At 32.8% G+C, this 25085-nt stretch overlaps 2 protein-coding genes across 5 annotated transcripts; one reads left to right on the plus strand and one right to left on the minus strand.

Moving 5' to 3' along the window:
- Positions 1 to 281: 281 nt before the first annotated feature.
- LOC144548200 (F-box/kelch-repeat protein At2g24250-like) lies at positions 282 to 13696 on the plus strand. 3 transcript variants are annotated; one of them, XM_078296905.1, is made up of 2 exons: positions 282 to 1469; positions 13611 to 13696. In XM_078296905.1, exon 1 carries the CDS (start codon positions 340 to 342, stop codon positions 1411 to 1413), a length of 1074 nt encoding a protein of 357 aa, XP_078153031.1. In that variant the 5' UTR covers positions 282 to 339; the 3' UTR covers positions 1414 to 1469; positions 13611 to 13696. The 3 variants fall into 3 exon arrangements, with proteins under 3 accessions (XP_078153031.1, XP_078153030.1, XP_078153032.1); XM_078296904.1 differs by lacking the exon at positions 13611 to 13696 and adding an exon at positions 2024 to 2232; XM_078296906.1 differs by lacking the exon at positions 13611 to 13696 and adding an exon at positions 2059 to 2232.
- Positions 13697 to 17942: 4246 nt separating this feature from the next.
- On the minus strand, positions 17943 to 24220 carry LOC144548040 (putative disease resistance protein At1g59780). 2 transcript variants are annotated; one of them, XM_078296724.1, is made up of 5 exons: positions 24129 to 24220; positions 23532 to 23614; positions 23376 to 23442; positions 19602 to 20657; positions 17943 to 19264 (listed from the first exon to the last, which is right to left on the minus strand). In XM_078296724.1, the coding sequence occupies exons 4-5, from the start codon at positions 20579 to 20581 to the stop codon at positions 18097 to 18099; spliced, it is 2148 nt and encodes a 715-aa protein (XP_078152850.1). In that variant the 5' UTR covers positions 20582 to 20657; positions 23376 to 23442; positions 23532 to 23614; positions 24129 to 24220; the 3' UTR covers positions 17943 to 18096. The 2 variants fall into 2 exon arrangements, with proteins under 2 accessions (XP_078152850.1, XP_078152851.1); XM_078296725.1 differs by lacking the exons at positions 23376 to 23442; positions 23532 to 23614; positions 24129 to 24220 and adding exons at positions 21887 to 21953; positions 22044 to 22091.
- Positions 24221 to 25085: the final 865 nt, after the last annotated feature.

The following is a 25085-nucleotide window of genomic DNA, read 5'->3' on the forward strand; positions in this document are numbered from 1 at the left end:
TAAAACTGGAGGGGTCTGCTTTGAGATTCGTGGCACGTAAAAAGAACGGTCTGAATTTACAAATTTGACCTCAGGTACCAGGGGTGATACGGATTCCGGATCCTCTGTCAGTATGTCCCTCATGCTGACACGTGGGAAACAAAAGGCAGCAAGTCACGTGTCCGTCACGCCCGATCCAAATCCATACCCGTCCTCTAGTTAATTATAATTTAAAATCATTCCCTATTCAATTTAATCAAATTCGAATTAGCTTTAGTCGAATCCTGTAGGTTCTCCAACAAATTCCTATTCACCTTCTCTTTAGTCCACACGACGCCATTTCCTTCTCTGTGCCTCCAAATGAAATCAAATAAAATAAAATCAAGGTGGTCAGATCTACCAACCGAACTGGTAATCGCGATCGCCGGAAACCTAACGGAGTTCACCGACCATCTCCGATTCCAGTCCGTCTGCTCCCACTGGCGGTCGTCATTCCTCTCCCACTCCCACACCCTCCGCCTCCCTCAGCAACTCCCCTGGTTAGCCTTCCCTTCCACCTCCTCCACCCATTTTTATTCTCTCTCCGAAGACCGCGTCTACTCCAACCCTCCTCCAATGGTCGCTGACAACTCTAAGCTCTTCGGATCTTCCTCAGGTTGGTTACTCTCGGTCAGTGGCCGAAACCGTCCTATCACTGCTTCTCTAGTTAATCCCTTCACCGGTGCATTGATCGAACTCCCTTGTTTAGATCCCTGTTCGCCATTGTGGAATGGGATGGTCTATACTCTTGTTTGGGACCGGTCTGACTTGGTGGTTGTAACCGGGTCCACAAGAGGACCGCGCATATTTTACTGTCGGTTGGGTGAGTCAACCTGGGCATCAATCGAGTATCCGTATAGCACTCCCCATAGCATCACTTTCTATGAAGGTAGATTTTACATTTTAAATTTTAGCGCATGTCAGACTGTTGTCTTAGATGGCGAGACGCTTGAGCAGATCACTGTGATCGACGCTCCTTATAATGACTATCCTATATGGACACACTTATTCGTATCGTCTGGGGAATTGTTGGTTTTGGCCACGTGGAATTATGATGGCTTGCCGGTTTACAATGTTCAACGCGCCGATCTCAATGATGAATATGTGGAGTGGATCGAGGTCAATGACATTGGGGACCGTGCATTGTTTGTTGACAATCTTCATTGCTTCTCGGTCGAAGTTGGAGATCACGGCTTGCTTAGGAGAAATTGCATCTATTCAGCAGAATCGAAGACCAGTGGTGGTTCGAGGAATTCGTTAACAACATGTAGTATCTCTATTTTTGATCTGGCGAATGATAGTTGGGAACACCTCGAGGGTGCTTTGAGCAAGTTCCGTGCTGCTTCGTGTGGTGCAATTTCACTACCCTCTTGGGTTCTGCCATCTCTCAGTTGAGGAATGGTTTTGTTGTAGTGTGAAGCCAAGCGTGGTTTGGGTTTTGTTGAATGAAGGTATATTTTTTAAGCTGCTTTTTTGTTTTGTATTATGTGAGGATTCAGGTTGAAATATGCATTCTGAACGCAATTTTAGAGTCCGCATCGTCTGCATTAACTCAAAAGAGCATCTTTTGAGTTAATACATATCGGCCGTCCGATTGTAAACGGAGCCCATCTGCCCCCCACCTAAAACATTAGGGGGTCTTTAATATTAGTGCGGATCTAATTCGCACGAACCTTGAAGCTAATCAGACGGTCCAGATGTATTAACTCAAAAGATTCTTTTTGAGTTAATGCAGAGGATACAAATTCGCAATTTTGTGGGTTTCCCTAGAGTTTTAGTCTAGTCATGAGCTTCTATATATCAAAGCATGCATGAGTGCATTAAAGTCAGACAATACCAATTTAAACTCTGGATGAATTGTTGAAAGATGAGATTGTTTTATGTAATTTGACCAGATATCAAGATGTGAAACTTTGTTAGTTCATTATTGTCGACATGATATGTATAGTGCATTGTATTAATTATTCAATAAGGAGTTTATATTAACAGCTGCTTATTTTCTCAGTGCAACTTTTTCTTCGAGAATGCGAAGGTGAACAGTGATCTTGATGAACGAGAAGGATCTGACAAGGATTGGTGTGAGCATACAGGCCACAGTGAATCTTTCTCCACAGAACCATTACTTGTTTGTTTACTTTTCCCTTTAAGCATCTGTACATGTTATGCTTGAAATTAATATATGTATATGTTGTTCAGAATAAATTATGACAAACAGTTACACATCTACTGTTAATTTTATATTAGGAATAATTGATGAAGAATAATAAACTGAATAGACATTTACACATTAGGTGTAAACAAACTTTAATCCTAGCTAACAGGCTAAAGTTTGAATTATTATTGTGAATGCTAATTACATACAACCCATTTCATTTGAACTGTTGTGTTTAGAGGGAAGGGAATCGGTCAATTGCAATGGCAGGTTTTCTTAGCTTTCAGTATCTATCCATGATTTCTCATTAATATTTATATGTACATGGATGACACTTTTCTGAAAAACGAACTTTCCGAGGGTACGGACTCGTCATATTGGGCAACCATATTCGTGCTGTATCACTAGTTGTGTAAGAATGACAGCAATTAAGCTATTATTCAGGGTTCTTTTTGTAAGCTTAATAATTTGAAACTTGTAACTTGAGACTTTTAGTTAAATTTTTTGAGACATGTTTTGGCACGATAAATAGAATCAACACCCCCGAGTAACTCAATCTTTGGGTTTTTGATTGGGATCGTCCGATTCAAATCCGTGATAATCTATCCGAAAGTGGAGCGTATACATTCTGAGAGATGAATTCGAATTACGAAGCAATCTCAAACGATGGATTCGAATCGGACAGTCTCGATCTAAAAGTTCACAGCATGCGTGTCACACCCCGCGGCCACGGGTAGTACAGTCCCCCGCCGTAAGCATACAACGCCGTGTATGCTTACAAGGCTAATCACAATTTAAACCAATCAACACGCAATTCAAAACAAGTTTCTAATATAAAATCAGAGTACACAGTCTGGACAGTAAATAATACAATATAAGTATCTCATCCGGATACCAACCACGAGGCCTACCCTAAATCTATACAACAAAACATATCTAGGGTCGTATACTGGTAAGCTACTAAGGCCTACTACTCTCGTGCCTCTCCGGAATCCGTCGCACCAATACCTGTAAATAACGGGGAAGGTGGGGGTGAGAATAAATTCTCAGTGCGAATTTGCCACATATGAATTATTGGACTTGCAATCAAACTCTATATTCAAAAAATGAAACCCAAACAATAACAGTTCAACAGATATACATAATCATAAATAACAGAATGCCACTACTCGACAACAGTTAATCAACCTGAAACACAGCTTACGGAGTTTTCAATATGGATTTCAAAACACAACATATATTTTGGCTTAACTCGATTCCTAACTCAGTTCATTAGGACTGGTAGCAATTACAGATGTTCTTTCGAGCTGAACCTTTATCAAACCCACATCTGTAGGGTTACAGACGCCTACAGATGGCCAACCGCTGGACCCTTTATCAGACACCCATCTGAAATTCCTGTTTGGCTTAACCATTTCCTAATGGTCCGGTTACAAGTCACCAATACAGGTCAACTTGACAAATGCAATCACATGGAATCAAAGTTACCTATACAGGTCAACTTTGCTAAATCACAAGCAAATATATATCAAAGCCACACATACAGGTCAGTCTCGCAAAATCATAACAGGTCAAACGCATAAGTCAGCAGCGTCACCCTATCCAGCCACCTAAACAGGTCGGTCTGGCAAATTCTACAGATCGACGCATAAGTCAGCAGCGTCACCTGAATCCAGCCACCTAAACAGGTCGGTCTGGCAAATTCTACAGATCGACGCATAAGTCAGCAGCGTCACCTGAATCCAGCCACCTAAACAGGTCGGCCTGGAAAATTCGTAAACACAGGTCAACGGATAGGTCACCGTCACCTTATCCAGCCACCTAAACAGGTCGGCCTGGCAGATTCATTCACAACAAGCACAATTCATAGAACTAAACAATTAATAACCATACCAACATGCCAATCAACCTTAACCGAACAATTCAAATCATTCTCATTTATGCAAGAATCAATATGCAGTATGAATTCCAAAATATGCAACAATTAATCATTCAACATGACAAACGAATAAACAGTTTAATTCCTGAAAATAAAGTATCAAACAAGTCCAAGAATCCCGCACCTGTTTGACGAGCGTACCGCTTAAGCTAAGGATTGGACGTCTCGTATGGTCTCGCAAGTTCTTGCTCGACCGAGCCTACACCTATATTATACGTATACTAGGTTTAACATTGGTTCAGGATCGAGGAGTTTAATCGAGTGGTGCTAGGGTTTATACCTTCCCTATTCAATTTCTATGTTTTTGGTATCAATTCGTTCGGTTCATTATTTCTTACCAACATCATCTAAAACCACACAAAATTCATCTAGGTCCTCGGGACCATACAAACTCCATTTGGTGACCATCAATCACCGTTTCACTACTTTGGTTCTCGGTTCAATTCAATCCACCGTTTTGGTAAACCCTAATTTGGTCAAAACCTCAAATCAGCCGTTAAGTGTTCTAAAAATTCACGATCGGGAGGCAACCCTACCGATTACAAGTCTAATTGGTCGGGTTAAGCAAATCAAATCACGATTATGCCAACTTTCAATTTTGGCACGAAACCCTAGAAATCAGATTTCATAAATCGGAAGAAATCGGGAAAAAGATTGACAAACAAACTAGTAAGAAGTGTAGAGGAACTAGTCCTCGAGCAATTCGAACACAAATCTCGGGTTTAAAACGAGAATCCGAGAAATCGAGAAAATTCGAGGTTTCGAAAGAAATAAGGAGAGAAAGAAATACCAAATAGAAGGGTTCTGAGAGATCCTCGGCTGCTTTCTCGGTTCCAAACTCGGTTTCTCGCAACAATCGGGAGTCTGAACGAAACGGAAACTCACGAGATCTTTTCCTTCTCTCTTGGACGAATTTCACTTAGAAATGGGGAATGGTGGAAGAGAGAGAGAGAGAGAAGGTTTAATTTGGGTTTTAGGGTTAAAATTTCCCTGAATGCGGATTAGCCAATCCGCACTGCGGGTGGCCTAATCCGCACTCGAGACTTAGTCGGTTGCCAGCCGAATCCAGGAAAAGTCCGAGCCTACTGCGGATGAACCTGATCCGCACTGCGGTTCAACCTCATCCGCACTCACTACTTAGCCGATTTCAGAAAAATTCAATGCAATACAGAAATTCATGAGTGCGGCTAACCCCATCCGCACTGCGGATCCCTCACCCGCACTCACTACTTAGTCATTTTTTTGTCAAAATTCCAGAAAAAGTCTGAGCCACTGCGGATGACTTCCACCCGCACTGCGGTCAACCTAATCCGCACTGAGCCTATAAAGTTCCGAAATCTCGAAATTTCGACGCGGTTTCAATTCACAATTAACTTACTTATTTAGGGAAACCTTAATTAAGGTTTAAACTTCCATTTTATTAACACAATTAACTTGATTCTTTCTTTTAATTCAATTCAATTTAATTGTAAAAATTTCGTAACGTAACAATGCGGACTTAAATAAATATGCTATTACACTAGCAAAACCTAGATATGTCCATAATTAGTGTTTCTGCTCGAGTTAAAAGTTGCTCATCACTGAAATTTGATAAAACAAATTGCTCCTTATCACATCTATATATTGCTCCCCTTTATCAATTTAAAATTTGTGGAAATTCGCCGTTGATTATTTTAGGTGGTGGTTTCGATCCAAGGTAGTTAGTTTAGGGGATTTTTAGGGGAAAGAAAAATAGGAGAGGAGGCAACATCAAAAGTGTTATTTTAGGTAATTAAGAGGAATTCATCTTTAATATTTTTCTAAGCATAAAATAACGCGTTTAAAACGGTAGTTAATTATTCAAAAATGCATTCCGGCTTCGTCCGATTAAAGATGATTTTCATAATTGTGAAATGAATCTAATATATCTAAGTGGTGAAACATAGTAATTTCTTTTCAAAATTAACTTGTCATATCAAAATAATTACATAACAAGTTGGACATGATTTCCAGAATGCTCTATTTTTCTCCAACTATATTGCCGGTTTTTTTTATTTATAGGAAAATAAATAAATAAATATTGAAATAGAGGTAGGAATTCGTGAAATTTTCAGATATAGAAAGAATGTGATGATTTATCACGTCTGCTGGACATTATAAACTATCACGTTCAACTAAGTTAAAGTGTAACTCTCCACAGTTGCTAATTAACTAAAAATCAAAAAGAAAAAACAATTACCGGACATGATAATCAATCACGTCTAGCAAATAGCTCACACATGTTCCCAATTCAATTGCATGATTTTGGCTGGACGTGATACTCTATCACGTTCAGATATTTTTTTTGCTTTTTTAATTAATTAGCAAGTGCAGTGTTTATGGTTTAGATAAACTGGATGTGATAAACTATCATGTTCTTCCTATATTTCGAGATTTTTTGACATTTTACCCCTATTTTGATATTTATTTATGTAGTTTTCTATTAATAAAAAAATCGGACCATATTGTATTAATTGACTTACCTAAATAGAATTATTAAAGCATGTGAGATGACAATGATGGTCAGTGATCATCAGCAATACAAAAGAAAAAAAATTAAGATGATGCTAGCATTTTAAATTTGTAATTTAATGTGATATATTAAGAGATTAATTTGATGATATTGATAAAAACAAAAGAAGAAATCCGAAGTCGTATGAAATATGATCAATATGTGTGTATATCTAGCGAAAATAAAATTAGATGCGAATTTATCATGGAAAATTAATTTCTAATTAATTTTTTTTTGTACATTAGTGTATTTAAAAGTATATGCATTCCTTATTTTGATCATTTGCGAATTTCTAAATGTTTTAAAATGTTCAGATTGATATAATCAGTTTTATCGTGAGTATATATTCATAAATTAATTTAACTATCTTATCAATTTACTCAGAAAATTTGTTCATCAGACCTATAAAATTTTTACATCCGAACCCTAAAAAAATTTGTACATCAGATCTCAAAATAATAATTATAAATATTACTGATATTATAAAATAATAAATTATGTGTATTATGAAACTTCATCTATTTGTGTATATTTATTTTTTCTCAAAATAATAATTGTTATACTTTATTATTCATTTTAATTCACGTAATTTTTCTTGAAGCCATTCTTCTATCATTTTATTCATTTTAATTATTTTATCTTGTTTCCTTTTTATCATTTTATTCCGTAGCTTTTAAAGTTTTTTTTACAATTATATTTAGTTTATGTTTATAATTTGTTAAGTGCTTAGTTTATTATTATTACAAAATAATCAACAATAAAAATATTACTTTATTATATCATTTTCCCTAAACATAAATATTAATAAATTAAATATTTTTTTTGAATATTAAATTCTAAAATATAAATTCCGTCTTATATAACATTATTAAATATGTTTGTGAGAACATTCATAGATGTGATATAAAAACAATATATGATAAAAACAAACGATCTTCCCTATGTTCTCTCCCCATTAAATCTAAGGAAAGGCTTACTAAAGACCTTAGAATTGTCTTAAATCTTAGGACTGATATCCTCATTTTCATCCCACTCTTGGAAAAGGACTAAGTTTTGAAAGGGAAAAAAATCTTAATTTTTGATCCGAAAATTTACCGATCAAATCTCGATTCGAAATATTGATCATGATCATACAGTCAATTTTGTAAGTTCTTTTCTTTCTTTTGAAGGTGAGAAAGAATTCAAATGCGGTGTCTAAGTTTCTACAATGTGTGAGTGGTGTAAATCTTTGAGAGATTATGTGTGAGTGGTGTAAATCTTTGAGAGATTATGTCTATCAAATTTAATATTTTTGATGTTATGTATCGATTTAGTCTTCTCTAATATCTCAAATGATTGGATTGAAAAATTAAGATAGCGTATATAACTTAACTAATATTTCAAATAATTTGATGTAGTATTGATGTTATGTATCGTTATAATAATGAAGAAAATCAGATTCCCTATTAATTAGTTTGTTTTCTTGTGTAAAGGTCATGAAGTCAAAATATTTTTGAGATTCCACATAAAACTGACAACTAAACTAATATGTTCAATTATTTGCCATTAAAAAAAAAATGTAAACTTTAATATGTGCAATAATCTCTTTTTATAACCACACCAATGATCATTACTTATGAAAAAACGAGCTTCTTTTCATGCCAATGTTATTTAATTGGTGAAAGGGTGCCTGATTATCATGCTTTTGTTATTTTTTTATAATGTAAATCGTTGGTGTCATGTCTTTTGATTTTGTCCACACCAATAATTATATTTTTCTGAACTAATAAACATGTATAAGTCATGATAACGACCGCAAATAGCATGAATTAATAAAACGGGTGTGAAATTTGTCCGATGGCCTTTGAACCATATCTTATCAAAAAATGAATTTTTAAATGCATAGGCAAGAAATACATAATAATGGCGAAAAATATTCTCTCCCAGGTGCGGTAAAATATTCTTCTCACTTTACGGTTTGAGATATAATCCTAGTCGCTTTGAGATTCGGACTACAATAGGGACAGTTTTATTGGACTTTGAGATTTGTGCCAAGTTAAAAAGAATGGTCCAGATCCACTAATTGTAAAAGATTTCCTATTACGGTACTAGAGAGGATATGAATTCTAATTATAGAACCTTCTCTATTAGATAAGCGCATGAAAACAAATATTTAGAGGTGCTATCGGGTCGGGTCGGGTCCGGGTACTATTATATTTGGACCCGGACCCTAAAAGTATTCGGGTCCAAATTTCGATCCATATACTTATTTGTTTCAAATCGGGTCGGGTCCGGATCCGGATACCTATCTACCCGTAGATATTTCGGGTCCAGTCTTTCGGTTTCGGGTAGATAGATACCCGTAACTTGTTTGTGGATTATCGGGTCCGGTTCCGGATCCAGAGCGGGTATAGGTCACAACTCCAAAGTATTCGAGAAATTATTTACATTTAAATATAATTATAATTTCTTAAACATCTCATATAATAAATCATTACAAGATAAATTAAAAACTACTGCAAAATAAAAATTATACTATTAATCATGTTTATAAATAATAAAATATATCATGCTACATAGCAAAATAAAAATAATAACTCTAAATTATTAGTTGGTTGTTGGTTGTTTGGAGTACTCATGGTGTAACAAAAAATATTGAATTCAGTTTTTTGTTAATAGCTTTTGAATTCAGGAGGATGGAGGAGATATAATTTTTAGAAAGTAAAATATTAGAGATAATGATTTTCTTTTCTATAATTCAAAAAAATATATGAATTGAATGTAATAGAAGAAAAAAGGTATAAAATAAGCTGGTTATATATGGAAGAATAAATTTGACAATCATGTGTCATGTGTCATGTGTCACATGTGTATAATATAGAACAAAAATTAAAGAGCTAGTTAAGGATGTAATTAAAGGGTAGTGTAAAACAGTAACATAAATTTGGTTAAGTTTTATCAAATTATAGCTCAGCTGAAATATATTATCTAACACAAAAACTTGATGCAGAGTTATTAATATATATTTTATCGGGTATTTATACGGGTATCAGGTCGGGTCCGGTTATGGGTCGGATAATTATATGATACCCATATCCTACCCATTACAGTATCGGTTCCGGTTCGGATCCGGGTCGGATATTAAATTATTAATTTTGTACCCATACCCATAATTTAATCGGTTATATTTTTTAAACCATACCCTATCCAAATTAATCGGATCCGGGTCGGTTCCGGGTCGGATCCGGTTCGGTTCCGGATCGGATCCGGGTAATCGGGTAAAAGTAGCACCTCTACAAATATTGTCTCTATTAACTCTGTTACACTACTAATCACTGTCATTAGTTCCATTATATGGATAAACTATGATGAAAACCAAAAATTACAACAAAAAAATTTTGCTCATAATTATTGGAATTTGTCTTTTTTTTTCCTTTCTAAAAAACTATATATATTTTCATTCAAAGACCTTCAAAATAATCTCCTAATCTTTATTCACTCAAAAAAAAAGATTATCTGATATTTCTTTCATATATTCGGATAAAAAAAAATAAAAAATAAAACAACATCAATTGATAATTAGAAGTCACTTTAATTACCCTTGATTAATTGTAGATATCTTTTCTGACAAATTGAGTCAATTTTAGCTAGCAAGTAAGAATTTCTTAATTAATGAATTAATACATGCTTTCATATTGGTTAATTGAAGTTTACAATAACACATAATATTGAACAGAGAGGTTAATTACAAAAATAATAAGAAAATTGTCAAAACCACAAGTGAGATTTTGACTTATTATCTCCATCTTCATTCAGTTATTTCTGAAATAAATTTGTCATTGAATAACGTTTGTATTTTGTAATAAGAAAGGAGAATTTAAGAGGTAATAAAAATCTTCATTTATTTCCATCTACGTCTCTTCTTTCTATTGTGAGTATGCTACTTGTGTTTGGGCTCGTGTACAAGCCGGGTTGGATGTGGTATTGTTGAGAAGGGGAGACTCTCCTCATTCATTGTATTGGAAATGGCAAATGGGAAAAGAGAATGAGCAACAAAATTTATGTGTGTTGTGGAATGTGTGGAAGCAGTGAAATGATGCAATCTTTCAAGGCCCAGTTATGCGACCGACATTACTAGTTACCTAGTTACCAAGATCATTGAGGAGATGGTTATTTGGGTCCGGTTCTACAAGAACTCTGGAGCAACATGAAATATTGGGATGAGGGGTACTATGATACTGTAGAATAGTATTCTTATCTTTATTTTTTGTGTGTAAGTTTGTGATGTAAAGACTTTTTTTTTTGCAACTTGATTGTGTGGACTCTAGTTTTGGAGGTCGTAGAATGCCTGAGCGGTCTGGGTATTCTTCGAATTTCCCCAAAACCAAAGTGTTTTAGTTTATTAGTTTTTTTTGTTACAGTAGAAATAAAAATTTCGGGAATAAAATGTACCAATAATGTGATTTTTCATGTTTTTCTATTGTTCGTGCGCTCTACGAAATAAAAACAGTAATGTTAATTTATTTACCTCAAATTGCTTCACGTTGACCAAGCACAACAATGGAATTAGATTTGGATTGCAGATTGATGGACTTTATGAAAGGAAAATGATTAGAGAACCTTTTCGTAAAAAGAGAAATATGTTTCGGTCTTAGTTAGTGAAGCTCGCTTAGAAATTAGAAGATGATTTTCTTTAATATTGTTACAAATTAGAGAATAATTATAATGCACTGAACTACTTTAACATTATTACTTTGTCTTTACGTCTAAAGCTTTAATTTTGTCCAATGAAAATTGATGGCCAGTAATCACCAACAATAAAAAAAAAAAAAAAACAATTAAGATGATGTTGGCATTTAAAATTTCTAAATTAATGTGATCTATTGAGGGATTAATTTGATGATATTGATAAAAACATAAGAAGAAATCTGAAGTCGTATGAAATATGATCAATATATGTGTATATCTACCACATCGAACATAAAATTCGATCGAATTTATCATGCAAAATTAATTTCCGATTAATTTATTTTTGTACATTAGTGTATTTAAAAATATATGCATTCCTTATTTTGATGATTTGGGAAATTTTCAATGGTTTAAAATGTTCAGAATGATATGATCTGTTTTATCGTGAATCCATAAATTTATTTAACTATCTTATCAATTTACTCAGAAAATTTGTTCATCAGACCTATAAAAATTTCGCATCAGAACCCTGAAAAAAATTTGTACATCAAACATCGAAATAATAATTATAGATATTATAAAATAATCAATTATGTGTATTATGAAACTTTATCTATTTGTGTATATTTATTTATTTTTTCTAAAATAATAATTGTTATATTTTGTTATTCATTTTAATTCACCTAATTTTTTTAGGCCATTCCTTATTATTTTACTTTTTTTTTTGTTTCTTAAAAGCCTTGAGCCTTATTTTGTCTGCATTTAATTTCTTAATAAACAATCAGCTTTAAATAAGCTAAAATTTTCAAGCACTTCTGTTGAGAAGCATTTTCATACCTTAAATAAAGACAAGTTTTGAGTTAGAAATTAAATTTCGAGTGATTCTAAGGGTTAATAATTAGTCTACGCTCTACAATTAAATACCCATAATATATAATACGCATGTGACATTCGAATTATAACTACGGTTTAGGACATGAAAAATTTCACACCGTATTTGCAAACTCTTGTAAATATATATAAAAAGTTTATAAATAAATACACACAATAAAAAAATATCATAATCGATACGACCTCATTGTGTGAGACATTTCAGTTCTAAAGTAACACAGTGCTGAGATATCGACAGTTCACAGAATCATATAATCAAGTTCATGAGGTGGAATTCGTATCCTTAAAAAGAAATCTTTTGAGTTAATGTATCTAGACCGTCTGATCAGCTTTAAAATTCGTGCGAATTAAATCCGCACTTATATTAAAGATACCCTATGTTTTAGGCGGGAACTGGATGGGCTTCGTTTATAATCGGACGACCGATGTGGACTCCAGGTGAGCTTTATTTCCTAAAATAATGATCAAAAAATTATTATAATCAAGTTCATGAGGTGAGCTTTATTTTTCCTAAAGTAATGATAAAAAAAAATATTAGAAGCATCAGTTGACACGTATGTTTCGATAATATAAATATAGCATACAAACAAACAAACATATAAATATATAATCAATTGAGAAAGGATTTGGAAGCCAATGGTAAAGGATTATGCCTATAAGTAAAACAATAAAAAATTATTAAAGAACGCACCCGTGAAATTAATGGTAGTTTTCTAGACAAGAATGAGAGATTCAGAATCACCTTTCTTCACAAATGCACTTGATGTATCAATATTAGTGCAATACAAAACACTTAGACCAATCTCTCTACTCATAAGACATTATATGCTGAAAATAGAAACAAATTTCAATTCAATTGTTTATTAACTTTAGATTAAAAATACTATATCCAAGTATAAGCGGTGAAAAATAGCAATTTCCTTCCAAAATTAACTTGTTAGATAAAAAAAAATTACATATCAAATATGGCATGAATGCATGATCCCCATAATGCTCTAATTTTTCTCCAAATTCATATAAACATAGTTCACAAAATAAATTCATTGATACTAAATTCACACAAATTCATACTTGGACCAAACTGGCTCGACAACTCACGAGCGAGCTAAGCTCCAGCTCAAACTTGTTAATTTTGGATTGACCTAATGATGAGCTGGCTCATTAACAACTCGGTTCACTAACGAACGAGTTATGAGCTTCTATACATCAAAGCATGGATGAGTGTATTAAAGTCAGACAATTCCAATTTAAACTCTTCATGAATTGTTGAAAGATGAGATTGTTTATGTAATTTGACCCGATATATCAAGATGTGAAACTTTGTTAGTTCATTATTGTCGACATGATATGTATAGTGCATTGTATTAATTATTCATTAAGGAGTTTATATTAACAACTGCTTATTTTCTCAGTGCAACTTTTTCTTCAAGAATGCGAAGGTGAACAGTGATCTTGACGAACAGGAAGGAACTGACAAGGATTGGTTGAGCATACAGGCCACAGAACCATTAGTTGTTTGTTTACTTTTCCCTTTAAGCATCTGTACATGTTATGCTTGAAATTAATATATGTATATGTTGTTCAGAATAAGATTATGACAAACAGTTACACATCTCTACATGTCATCTCTGCCTGTCACAAACAAACTGTTAATTTTATATTAGGAAATATTGATGAAGAATAATAAACTGAATACACATTTACACATGAGGTGTTAACAAACTTTAATCCTAGCTAACAGGCTAAAGTTTGAATTATTATTGTGAATGCTAATTCCATACAACCCATTTCATTTGAACTGTTGTGTTTAGAGGGAAGGGAAGAATTTGTATCCTCTGCATTAACTCAAAAGGGAATCTTTTGAGTTAATGAATCTTGATCATCCGATCTATTTAAGATTCGTGCAGACTAAATATGCACTAATATTAAAGGCCCCCCATATCATAAGCAGGGGGCGGATTGACTCCGTTTAAAATCAGATGGTTGAGATTCATTTTTGAGTTAATGCAGAGGATACGCATTCGGATGGGAATCGGTCAATCGCAATGTCAGGTTTTCTTAGCTTTCAGTATCTATCCATGATTTTTTATTAATTTATATGCACATGGATAACACTTTTCTGAAAAACAAACATTTTTTTTTTTATGCGTTCGTTTACTTGAAGAAAAAACGAACTTAAGTTGACCTCTGTGCAATCCAATATTTATAGTTTCATTTGGTGCGTATATTTGTTCAACACACAACTGACACTGTCACTGAGGTCCCTTGTTGGCTTTGGCACTAGTTGTGCTCCATCGATGCTGTGTTAGAGACTTTGTCATGTTGGAATTCACCAGTGCAATGCCTAACTGATACACTGAGAACCTGACTCATACCAGTTTTAATCTGACATGAATCATGAATCTCAAAACGACCCCCCCCTCGCCTATATCCAAGTCAGTGTTGTAAATAAAGGTATGCGTTGTCAGACGGATAGGGTATTGTCAAGTGATTAATTGTAAATAATCGAGAATAATCGGCTATAATTGAAAATGATCGGTTAATTAATCGAAAAAATTCATAATGATTTCATCGCTGTCAATGACTAATCAGCTCAAACCGACTCAAACGGTCAATTTTTACAACACTGATCTATATAGGCACTGTATTAGTTTTGAGACCCGGCATTTGTCCGACAAATTCAGCATAAAATAACGCGTTTAAACTTTAAAACGGTGCGGAATTTGTCTGATAGACTCTGAACCAGATCTTATCCAAAAATGGATTCCGGCTTTAAAAATGATTTTCATAATTGTGAAATGATCGAAACGGGCCTATGCTTTTTTTTTTTTTAAATAAACAAATAATTGTGAAATGAATCTTTCAATGCGTCGATCGGAAAAGAAATACATAAATATTGTGTGTATCCTTCTCCATTAGATAACCGCATAAAAGCAAATAGTGTCTCTATTAACTCTACAAATACATAACTACTTAGACGGTTAAACTAGTCTCTCTGCTATATCCAAGTACAAGTGGTGAAACATATATAGCAATTTATTTTCAAAATTAACTTGTCATGCCAAAATAATTACATAACATATTGGACATGATTTCCAGAATGGTCTATTTTTCTCCAACCATATTGTATTAATTGACTTACCAAAATAGGGTTATCAAAGCATGTGATGGTTCTGATAAGTTTGGTTAAATCTGTGAAAAAGTAAAGGTAAAAAATGCTCTCAAAATTCCCTGTCTAATTTTCGGTCTTAGTTTTGCCACCTTGTAGTCCCAACTTCCAAGTAGAGTGGAAAAAACGTGTCATGACTAATACGTCGTGATTTTGATCTCGTGCCGTGTCGTGATTAAGTGAATAGTGACATGTATTATGCCGTGAGCAAAATATTGAGGAGTGGTCATGACACGCGAATGAGTCACGTGCTCGCGTGCTATGTCCAAACGTAACTGGTTACGTTTCTCATGTTTTAACTTTTTTTTTTACAATTTAAGTTAATTTATTCATGATTCACTATTTAATTAAGACCTAACAATTCTAATTACACGTGACGTGACTTGTTTGATAGAATAAAATTTATAAGTTCCTTTATATTAATGGATGATAAATGTATAAACATGTCAAGCCCAATAAAAATTTCCTACAAGCTTTTAAGTTTCGGCCCATAACTTTTAATTTTAATTTTCTTTATTAACATAGTAAAAGAGGCCCGTTACATTTCTTTATTTACATTCAAATTTCCGACTTCCGAGCCCAACAAGTAAAAGGTTCCAAATCGGATTCAACAGAACCCTCCCTTTTTGAACAAGGATTTGTTCATTTGCATATTTAAACCCCCTGACAAAGGATATTATCAGGAATTTTTTTTTATAATAATCTAACAACCAATGACTCTTGAAAGTGGTCCCAAGTTAGTAGAATTTTTTTAACAACCAATGACTATCCTGATAATAGAATTTTTTTTATAAGCCATAATTAGAAAAAAAAAAAAAATTTGAAACCAACATGATTATTTTTTTTTTTTTGCAAAAATCATAATAACAGAAATGTTATTCGGTCTCAAAAGTTTTTTTTTTTTTTTGGGACCGAAATGGCAATTTGGTCCCAGGTGTTTCTACAATTTTTCAACGTATTTTCTCATGAAATATTTGAAAACGGCTAGGGCCGAAATGATAATTCGGTCCAAAAAAAAGACCGAAATGGCATTTCGGTTCTTATTATTTTGTAAAAAAAAAAAGTAATCATATTGATTTCATAAAAAACTTTTTTCTAATTATGGCTTATAAAAAAAAAAATTCTATTATCAGGGTAGTCATTGGTTGTTAAAAAAATTCTACTAACTCGGGACCACTTTCAAGAGTCATTGGTTGTTAGAATTTTGAATTACTTATTATATATGATTTGCTATTGCGGTCTACAGTATGAAGTATTAAGTTTTACAGTATTGATGCTAGTCAAATGACAGTTGGTTTGAGTAAAAACTAGGTACAAAAGCTTGGGTACAATTAGCCACTTCTAAATTAAAGAAACATGTATTATTAAAAGCAGTGTTTGTCCTTCATTTTTTTTTCCTTTTATATCTGTTAACAATGTACTGAAATTATTAATTAGAAATTAAAGGATGGTTTAAAAGTATATATGCGAAATTGCTGATATTAATGGCGTGATTTTTAAAATAACTGCTTATGGTGAATATGTTGTGATATTACTGATTTTTTTTTATTTTGAGCTCGGTGATAATTAAACCAATTGATAATTCATAATGCACTAGCAATGCTTGTTTTTTACAATGAGTGGAGACATTATAATTTGGCTATGAATAAATGTTCAGATTTAAGAAAAAAAAAAAACATGAATTCAAAGCTGTTTGTGTTGGTCGAACTAAGTAGGGCCTTCATATATAGTACCAGTTTATTTTTGACGATTTCAAAGTTCAAAAAGTCTATTTAAACTGCTCAATATGTTCTCCATATTAAAATGTACTTGGAGACCAAAATTTACATTTTTAATATCAAGCCCTACTTTGTTATATCAAAACTCATGTTTGGCTATAAATAAACCAATATGTTCTCATGTTTGTTTTCCTCGACTAATTCTCAGATTGGGTTGCAAATGTTCAATTTGTGACAAGATTTGTGTAGATCAAGTGTGCACAAATCTTGATGCAAATCAAAACTCTCTCCAATTTGTTCTGATTCCCATCAGAACGCTCCAAAGAAAAACAAGCATTAGATGTTCTAAAATCAAAGGCAAACATGCAAGAGTAGAACTAGGGTGCTCTTAAGCTCATCAAAATTTTGGTGAGCTTAACTCTAAAACTCATAAAATCAATTTCAAATGACGAATCCGAACCGTTGGAACCCGCCTACCTTACGTGTGATGCATCTACATGTGAAATTTTTAAACATTCAAATTAATTTAGTATAAAGTCAAGCGGTCAAAAAACGTTCAAAAAATGAATGCACTAAAATTAATTTATTAACCTTCTAATTTTGACCGCTTGACTTTATACTAAATTAATTCGAATGTTTAAAAATTTCACATGTAAATGCATCACACGTAAGGTAGGCGGGTTTCAACGGTTCGAATTCGTCATTTGAAATCGATTTGATGAGTTTTAGAGTTAAGCTTACCAAAACTTTAGTGAGCTGAAGAGCACCCTAGTTCTACTCTAATAATAATAATAATGATAAATAAAAAAGAGTAAATATACAATTTAATTTAAATGAAAACACCAAATCAATTGGTTTATTCAATATAATTCGAACATACATTATAATTAACACACATACACATAAAACATAACATACGCTGAAACAGGAACATAAAAAAAAAAAAGGACAAATATTTCCAAAAAAAAAGCAAGTCACATTGAATTAAATGAAGACAGTGAAAGCAACATTTCAATCTGTAACTATATCAATATTGTGGTCTAGATTAGGAAGGTGGTTGAGTTTCCGGCATTGAACAACGCGCAGTGTAGTAAGCTGTGGAAAACCCATCTTTTTCACTAATTCAACCATCACCCATTCCACCTCCAAATTCTCTAAGTTCTCCAATTTCTCAAGTTCTAAGAACTGCAACTTAGGAAACCCATGTGCGGAGCAAACCATTCGGCTCCCTTTGTATGCCCCATCTTTTAAACTCAAAAATTTCAGGGCTTGTAGTCTTTCTAACGCCCGCATGGGGTCTTTCTTCAAACCGGACTTCGTTAGGTTGAGCTTTGTAAGATTTGGTGGAAATTCAACATTATCTATGGGAAGTTTCCTAAAACTCCATTTCCCCAGTAATTTTATTGATTTTATTGTCTTGAGGTTTTGAAAGGCCCTTATATCGGCAAACTCTGACGGTATAATATTACCCATAATTGCCATCGAGATGAGTTTATCCATGTGACTCAATAGGTTGGAAATAGATTTCCAGTCTAGATTGCCCAAATTTGAAAGTGCTAATTTTCTAAGGTGGATAAGGAAGTGTGGAATGTTTTCTTGCCACGAGTCATGAGCTTCAATTGTTTTTAGGATCTGTAGGTCTGATATATTTGCTGTAGAGGGTGGACCTTTAATTTGAGGGTTTGGTTCCACATAAACATTACGAAGTGTTTCGATGTTCCATAGAGATTCTGGTAGGGTTTTTATGTTTGTATCCCTGACATCCAATGTCTGAAGATATTTCATGTCTCCTAAATTTTTAGGAAGCTCAGATATGTTACTACCTCTCAAGCCCAGATATTTTAGGTGGATTTTGTTTGATAAAGATATTCCATGTGTTGTAGATTTCCTCAATTCCAACACTCTGAGGAGCACAGAACTAATTTCCCGAAAATTTGTTTGTAAATTAAATGCTAAAAGGGATAGAAGATGTTTATTTTTCACCTCTATACTGTCTTGTTTCTCGTCGTCATGATAGATTGCTACACGATACTGGGATGTAATTTTCTCCTTATCTGGATTGGCAACTAGAAACTCATTCATGTACGCTTGTTGGATGGCAAATTCATGAATAAGATGAGGTACTCGGAAACTTTTTATTGTGCCTAAGAATGATCTCTTTGAAACAAAAATTAACGACCTGCACACGACAAAGAAAATAAAAAAACATCAAGTAAATGTTTATAAAAGAACAAACTTTCTCAGTTTACTTAAAAATAAGAAATAAATTTCTTTTGATTCTCATCAAGTAGACAAAAGAATTTTCTTTTACTATTGTTTTTTTTAAAAAAGACAAAATTCAATTTTATTGATCACCACTTTTTAGGAAACCACAACCTAATGTTTGAAATAGCTAGCAACCATCGTATTATTAATTCCGATGTCATTTATGTCACAACGGGAAAAACCATTGACCTAATAATCATCTATAAATTATAAGACCAAATGTAAATTTTCCAAAAAAAAATTGAGAATACCTTTGGACAAGTTCCTCCAAGTACTTATTCGCAATCTCCTCTCTAGTCTCTTCTTTCTCCGGTGGAACAAATTCAAAAAATTTTCTTTCCCCTGGTGTAGCAAATCCTTCAGCAATCCATATGTTAGTTAGAGAGGTGGCAGGGACCTCACAACCAATCGGGTAACATGCAAAATATAGAAAACACTGCTTGAGAAAGTAAGGTAAATCATCATAGCAGTAGTTAATAATGTGCCACATTTTAGATTCTTTGATCTTGGACAGATCATCTTTCACCTGGTTCCAGGTGTCGTAACCTATTGGTTTGAGCGAAAGGAGACCCCCTATAAGGAGAATAGCTAGAGGTTTTTCTTCACATGCCCTGGTAATCAGCCAAGCGAGAGCCGTCAGTTCGCGATATATAATGTAAGAGGATGTGTGCTGAAGAGCTGGAATTGCTTTCCACATGAGGAGTTGCATGCCCTCCCGCATATTCAGTCTTCTACAGTGTGAACAATCTGCTGTCTCAAGGAGCATCTTTTCAATTATCTCGCTTTCGAGGAATCTGCCATCATCACCAAATTTAATTAACGAGGAGAAGGGCCAATCGCTGAGTACCATCATTTTATAAATTAAACCTTCGATTTCACTCCAATCTTTCACCAAATCATGGCTCCCAGAGGTGGAGGACTGCGTACTAGAGCCTGCTGTTCGTTCAACAATCTCACCCACCAAATTTACAACTTTATGGGATGTTTGTCGCACACACTCAATTTGAGCCTGCTTTTTGTCCTGAGGGACCACCCTGAATCTTGTCCCCTTCAGAAATTGCACTATCAAAACAAAACCATCTGAGTCACCAGATAAGTTTTTCAAATAAAAATCTTTGAATGCGGGTAGGGTTAGCATTTCAATTATGATATGTAAGGCAGCATCCATCTCTGTTTCAACTTTCTCAAAATCACACCGAAAATCCTTCTCTCCCTCTCTCTTGCTACCCATGTTTGATTAATAAAACCAGTTTGATTAAGTAGAATAAACCCTCAAATCCAATTCAATTCCAAGCTCCACCAAGTAACTGCATTGGAAAAGAAACATTTATAAATATGAAAAATACTATATATAATGAGTAAAACTTCAAAACTCTAGATCTTACAGCTAGCAGTTACTCTAATGAACAAAAGACCGGTTCTAGGTTTTTTTAATTTTCCCCACATTAGGATTTTTTTCTTGTCATTGTAACTCCAAGGTAGGAAATTAATGCATATTCGTTGCTTTCATATTTTCTTGTGTCTATTTCATACTAAAACAATTAAAATCAATGAAGAAGCTGGTCTTACGAATCCAGTATGTTCTTTTTAAAGTATGTGAACATAAATATATTATTTTACAAAATACTAATTTCTTGTTTTCTATTGTGAATCCAATCCCTTTTCCTTGACACGTGTTAAAAGGGTAATTAAGGCACAAAAGAATGCAGAAAGCTTATCGTACATTGCTGTTATTGAGAGCAATTGAATATAATAATCAATAAATAAACTGGATAACATTTACAAAATACTATTTGAAATAACATTTACAAAATACTATTTTCTTGTTTTATATTTTCTTAATAAAATAAGATTATTGAAGTAAGATCTCAAAAATTAATTTTCCACACACCGATACACCTAGACAAATTTGCATGTGTTTCTCGTAAAATGCATGTTACTTTCTCATTAAATGTTTCTAATTAGATACTGAGATCAACTGAGAAATTAAAAAAGAAATGGTTGCTATGCATCAAATTTTATCTAGTAGTTAAACAAGCAATTATTATAAAAAATTTCGGAAACAAAGCTATAGGAATCCATTTAAAACAAATTACATGGCTATTAAATTTTTTGTTTAATTCTTAACATATTTAAAATAATTCAATCATTGGAACTGACATTGGTGCTCCAAATAATATCTAAAACATGTACAAATTATAATTAGAAAAAATTTCAAAGTATATATTTACTAGCATAATGCATTGCTTTACTTCCACGGTGAAAATTGAAATAAGTGTAAAAAAAATAATAGTGAATATGATTTTTTTTTTTTGTAATATATCAGTTGTCAATTAAAAATCACTAGAAAATTTGAGGGCATGATGTCTAACTATAAAGCTATTGAAAAATTAATACTATATATCAGCATTAACGAAATAATTGTAATTGTACAAATATATGTTTATACATATACATATAATAAATTAGGTAGACACATCAGATTTTATCATATAATTTTGTGAAATAAAAAAAATAAAAAAGATGAGAGTAGTACCTCGACACGTGTAGAAAGAGTATGACACACAATGCAGATATGTGAGCAGGTATCTTATCCTGAATTTCTATTGTTAAGAGTAATTGAATTAATAAACAACAACTGGATAACATATACATTATCAGTCGAGTAGTTATAAAAAAAAATAGTATTATACCTCTGTGCAGATAAAGATAGGCAGAGAGGTTCAAGTAGTTAACTAAAAATCAGCGGTTTACTAGTGGTGACTTTTGTACTAAACTGGCAAAGAAAATGAAATTTGGCATTAGATTCCATTTTTTGTAGCAAATTAAACTCGGAAAAACCATAAAGATGACGTACAACACATTTTTAGATTTGCTGTGTAAGAAAAGTAAAGTTGAGAAGACATTGGATTTTGTCGATGTCATTGATTTATTGATTACTAGAGGGTCATTGCCTAACGTGACTATACATGATTTATGTAAGAAAGGTAACGAAAAGGCATTGGATTTTCCAGGGACATGATCGTTTGTTTCATGTTTTATTCGCAAATATAATGGATAATATATTTTTTGCATTTTATTTGATGTTCAGTTCGGAAATATTAAAAAAATATATATACGTGAGGTGAAATTCCTTGACACGTGTTAAAAGAATAATTAATTAAAGCACAAAAGAATGCAGAAATCTAATCGTAGATTGCTGTTATTGAGAGCAATTGAATATAATAATCAATAAATAAACTGGATAACATTTACAAAATACTATTTGAAATAACATTTACAAAATACTATTTGCTTGTTTTCTATTTTCTTATTGAAATAAGATTATTGAAGTAAGATCTCAAAAATTGATTTTCCACACACTGATACACCATATAGACAAATTTGCATGTGTTTCTCGTAAAATGCATGTTACTTTCTCATTAAATGTTTCTAATTAGATACTGAGATCAACTGAGAAATTGAAAAAGAAATGGTTGCTATACATCAAATTTTATCTAGTAGTTAAACAAGCAATTATTATAAAAAAAATTCGGAATAATTTATCAATGTTTATGCAAACAAAGATATAGGAATCCATTTAAAACAAATTACATGGCTATTAAACTTTTTGTTTAATTCTGAACACATTTAAAATAATTAAATCATTGGAACTGACATTGGTGCTCCAAATAATATCTAAAACATGTACAAATCAAAGTATATATCTACTAGCAGAATGCATTGCTTTGCTTCGATAGTGAAAATTGAAATAAGTGTAAAAAAAAAAAATAGTGAATATGATATTTTTTTTTTTTTGTAATATATCAGCCGTCAATTAAAATTCACTATAAAATTTGAGGGCCTGCTGTCTAACTACAAAGCTATTGAAAAATTAATACTATATATCAGCATTAACAAAATAATTGTAATTGTATAAATATATGTTTATCCATATACATATAATAAATTGGGTAGACACCTCGGATTTTATCATATAGTTTTGTAAAATAAAAAAATAAAATATAAAAAGATGAGAGGAGTACCTCTACACGTGTAGAAAGAGTATGACACACAATGCAGATATGTGAGCAGGTATCTTATCCTGAATTCCTATTGTTAAGAGTAATTGAATTAATAAACAACAACTGGATAACATATACATTATCAGTCGAGTAGTTGTAAAAAAAAAAGTATTATACCTCTGTGCAGATAAAGATAGGCAAGGAGGCTCAAGTACACAGCTGAAAATCAGAGGTTTACTAGTGGTGACTTTAGTACTAAACTGGCAAAGGAAATGAAATTTGGCATTAGATTCCAATTTTTGTAGCAAATTAAACTCGGAAAAACCATAAAGCATAAAATTAGGATTGAGCCTAATATCATGACGTACAACACATTTTTAGATTTGCCGTGTAAGAAAAGTAAAGTTGAGAAGACATTGGATTTTGTCGATGTCATTGATTTATTAATTTCTATAGGATCATTGCCTAACGTAACTATACATGGTATATATATGTAAGAAAGGTAATGAAAGTTTTCACTGATAGCTTCTATCAGTTTATCAAAAAAAAAAAAAAAAGGTAATGAAAAGGCATTGGATTTTCCAGGGTCATGAGCTTAAAGGGTATGAGTGTAATGTCGTGTCCTAAATATAGCTCTCTTATACATGGCATGTGCAAGAAATTAAGGTGATATTTCCTATCTTAACGAGCCCAGATCACGATAAATTGAGCATGTAAATGAGATTTCATACTGTAGTTTGTCAAACCTAGAGAGAGGTGACAAGAGCCGCTTACCTGGTAGTTCTTCTCTTTCTGGACGTGAGGTTTGTAGTGATGCACTAGGCAAGGGATCGAAGAGAGAGAAAGGCAAGGGTAACTAAGGGAAGGGGGAGGAAGTATATATATATATATATAGGGGTAGATTGACACAGTTTTTAAGCAAAGTGATGAGATACTTTGGTTACTGTCTAAGTTTAAGAATAAAGGAAAACCAACTTTAATTTTGATACTTTGGATAGTGTATGAGGATAGGTAACAGCTGGAAGTTCATATTCTCTTGTCCCTTGTAACTTCTAGGTAGGAAATTCATATTCTTTGCCCTTGTTTGGTAGTTGATAACGAATTTTGCTTTCATTTTTGCTTTGTGTCTATTTGGATGTTTTGACGTATATAGCCTTCAAACTAAAACAATTAGAATTAATGAAGAAGCTAGCTGGTCATGCATGCGCTTCTCAACTACATTATTTTGAATTATTTTGCATTGGTGACCCAACATGGCTTCCCATAGAAACGATTTTGATAGTATGTCATGCGACTTCTTATGTTATAGTTTTAAAAAAAAAATGAGGAGAGATCCACTTACACCCTAAAACATTTTTAGTGATACCGAATTAAACTTTACATTTTTAAATTTCATAAAATATAATACACAATTACTAATAAATAAAACGGGCAATATATTTTTGTTTTATTTTTAAAAACCTGTTGGTTTAATTTTAAAAATATTAGCAAAATAATTTACTTTTGATAAGTCCCGGACCTTTATCAGTGTAGTATTCGATTAGATGAATATAGATAAATTAAGTTTTCTTTTCATTAGTCTATTAAATATGAACATAAGTAAATATTTTTTTTGTTAGCTTAACAGATATGAAAATAAAGTTAACCCGATTCGTAATATTATACCCATTCGATGAATTTGTTTTAGAAACCATGAATAAAAAATAATATTTTATCAAGCCAACTTGATTG

The sequence above is a fragment of the Carex rostrata genome, chromosome 32 (genome assembly GCF_964058835.1).
Source record: "Carex rostrata chromosome 32, lpCarRost1.2, whole genome shotgun sequence".
NCBI lineage: Eukaryota > Viridiplantae > Streptophyta > Magnoliopsida > Poales > Cyperaceae > Carex > Carex rostrata.

Bases quoted from the DNA above. Each gene is read 5' to 3' on its own strand.
- LOC144548040 (XM_078296724.1), bottom strand. From the start codon at position 20,581: ATGGGTAGCAAGAGAGAGGGAGAGAAGGATTTTCGGTGTGATTTTGAG. The intron at 19,265-19,601 runs GTATTCTCAATT...TGTCGTGTGCAG, and splicing joins TTGGAGGAACTTGTCCAAAG to GTCGTTAATTTTTGTTTCAA.
- LOC144548200 (XM_078296905.1), top strand. From the start codon at position 340: ATGAAATCAAATAAAATAAAATCAAGGTGGTCAGATCTACCAACCGAA.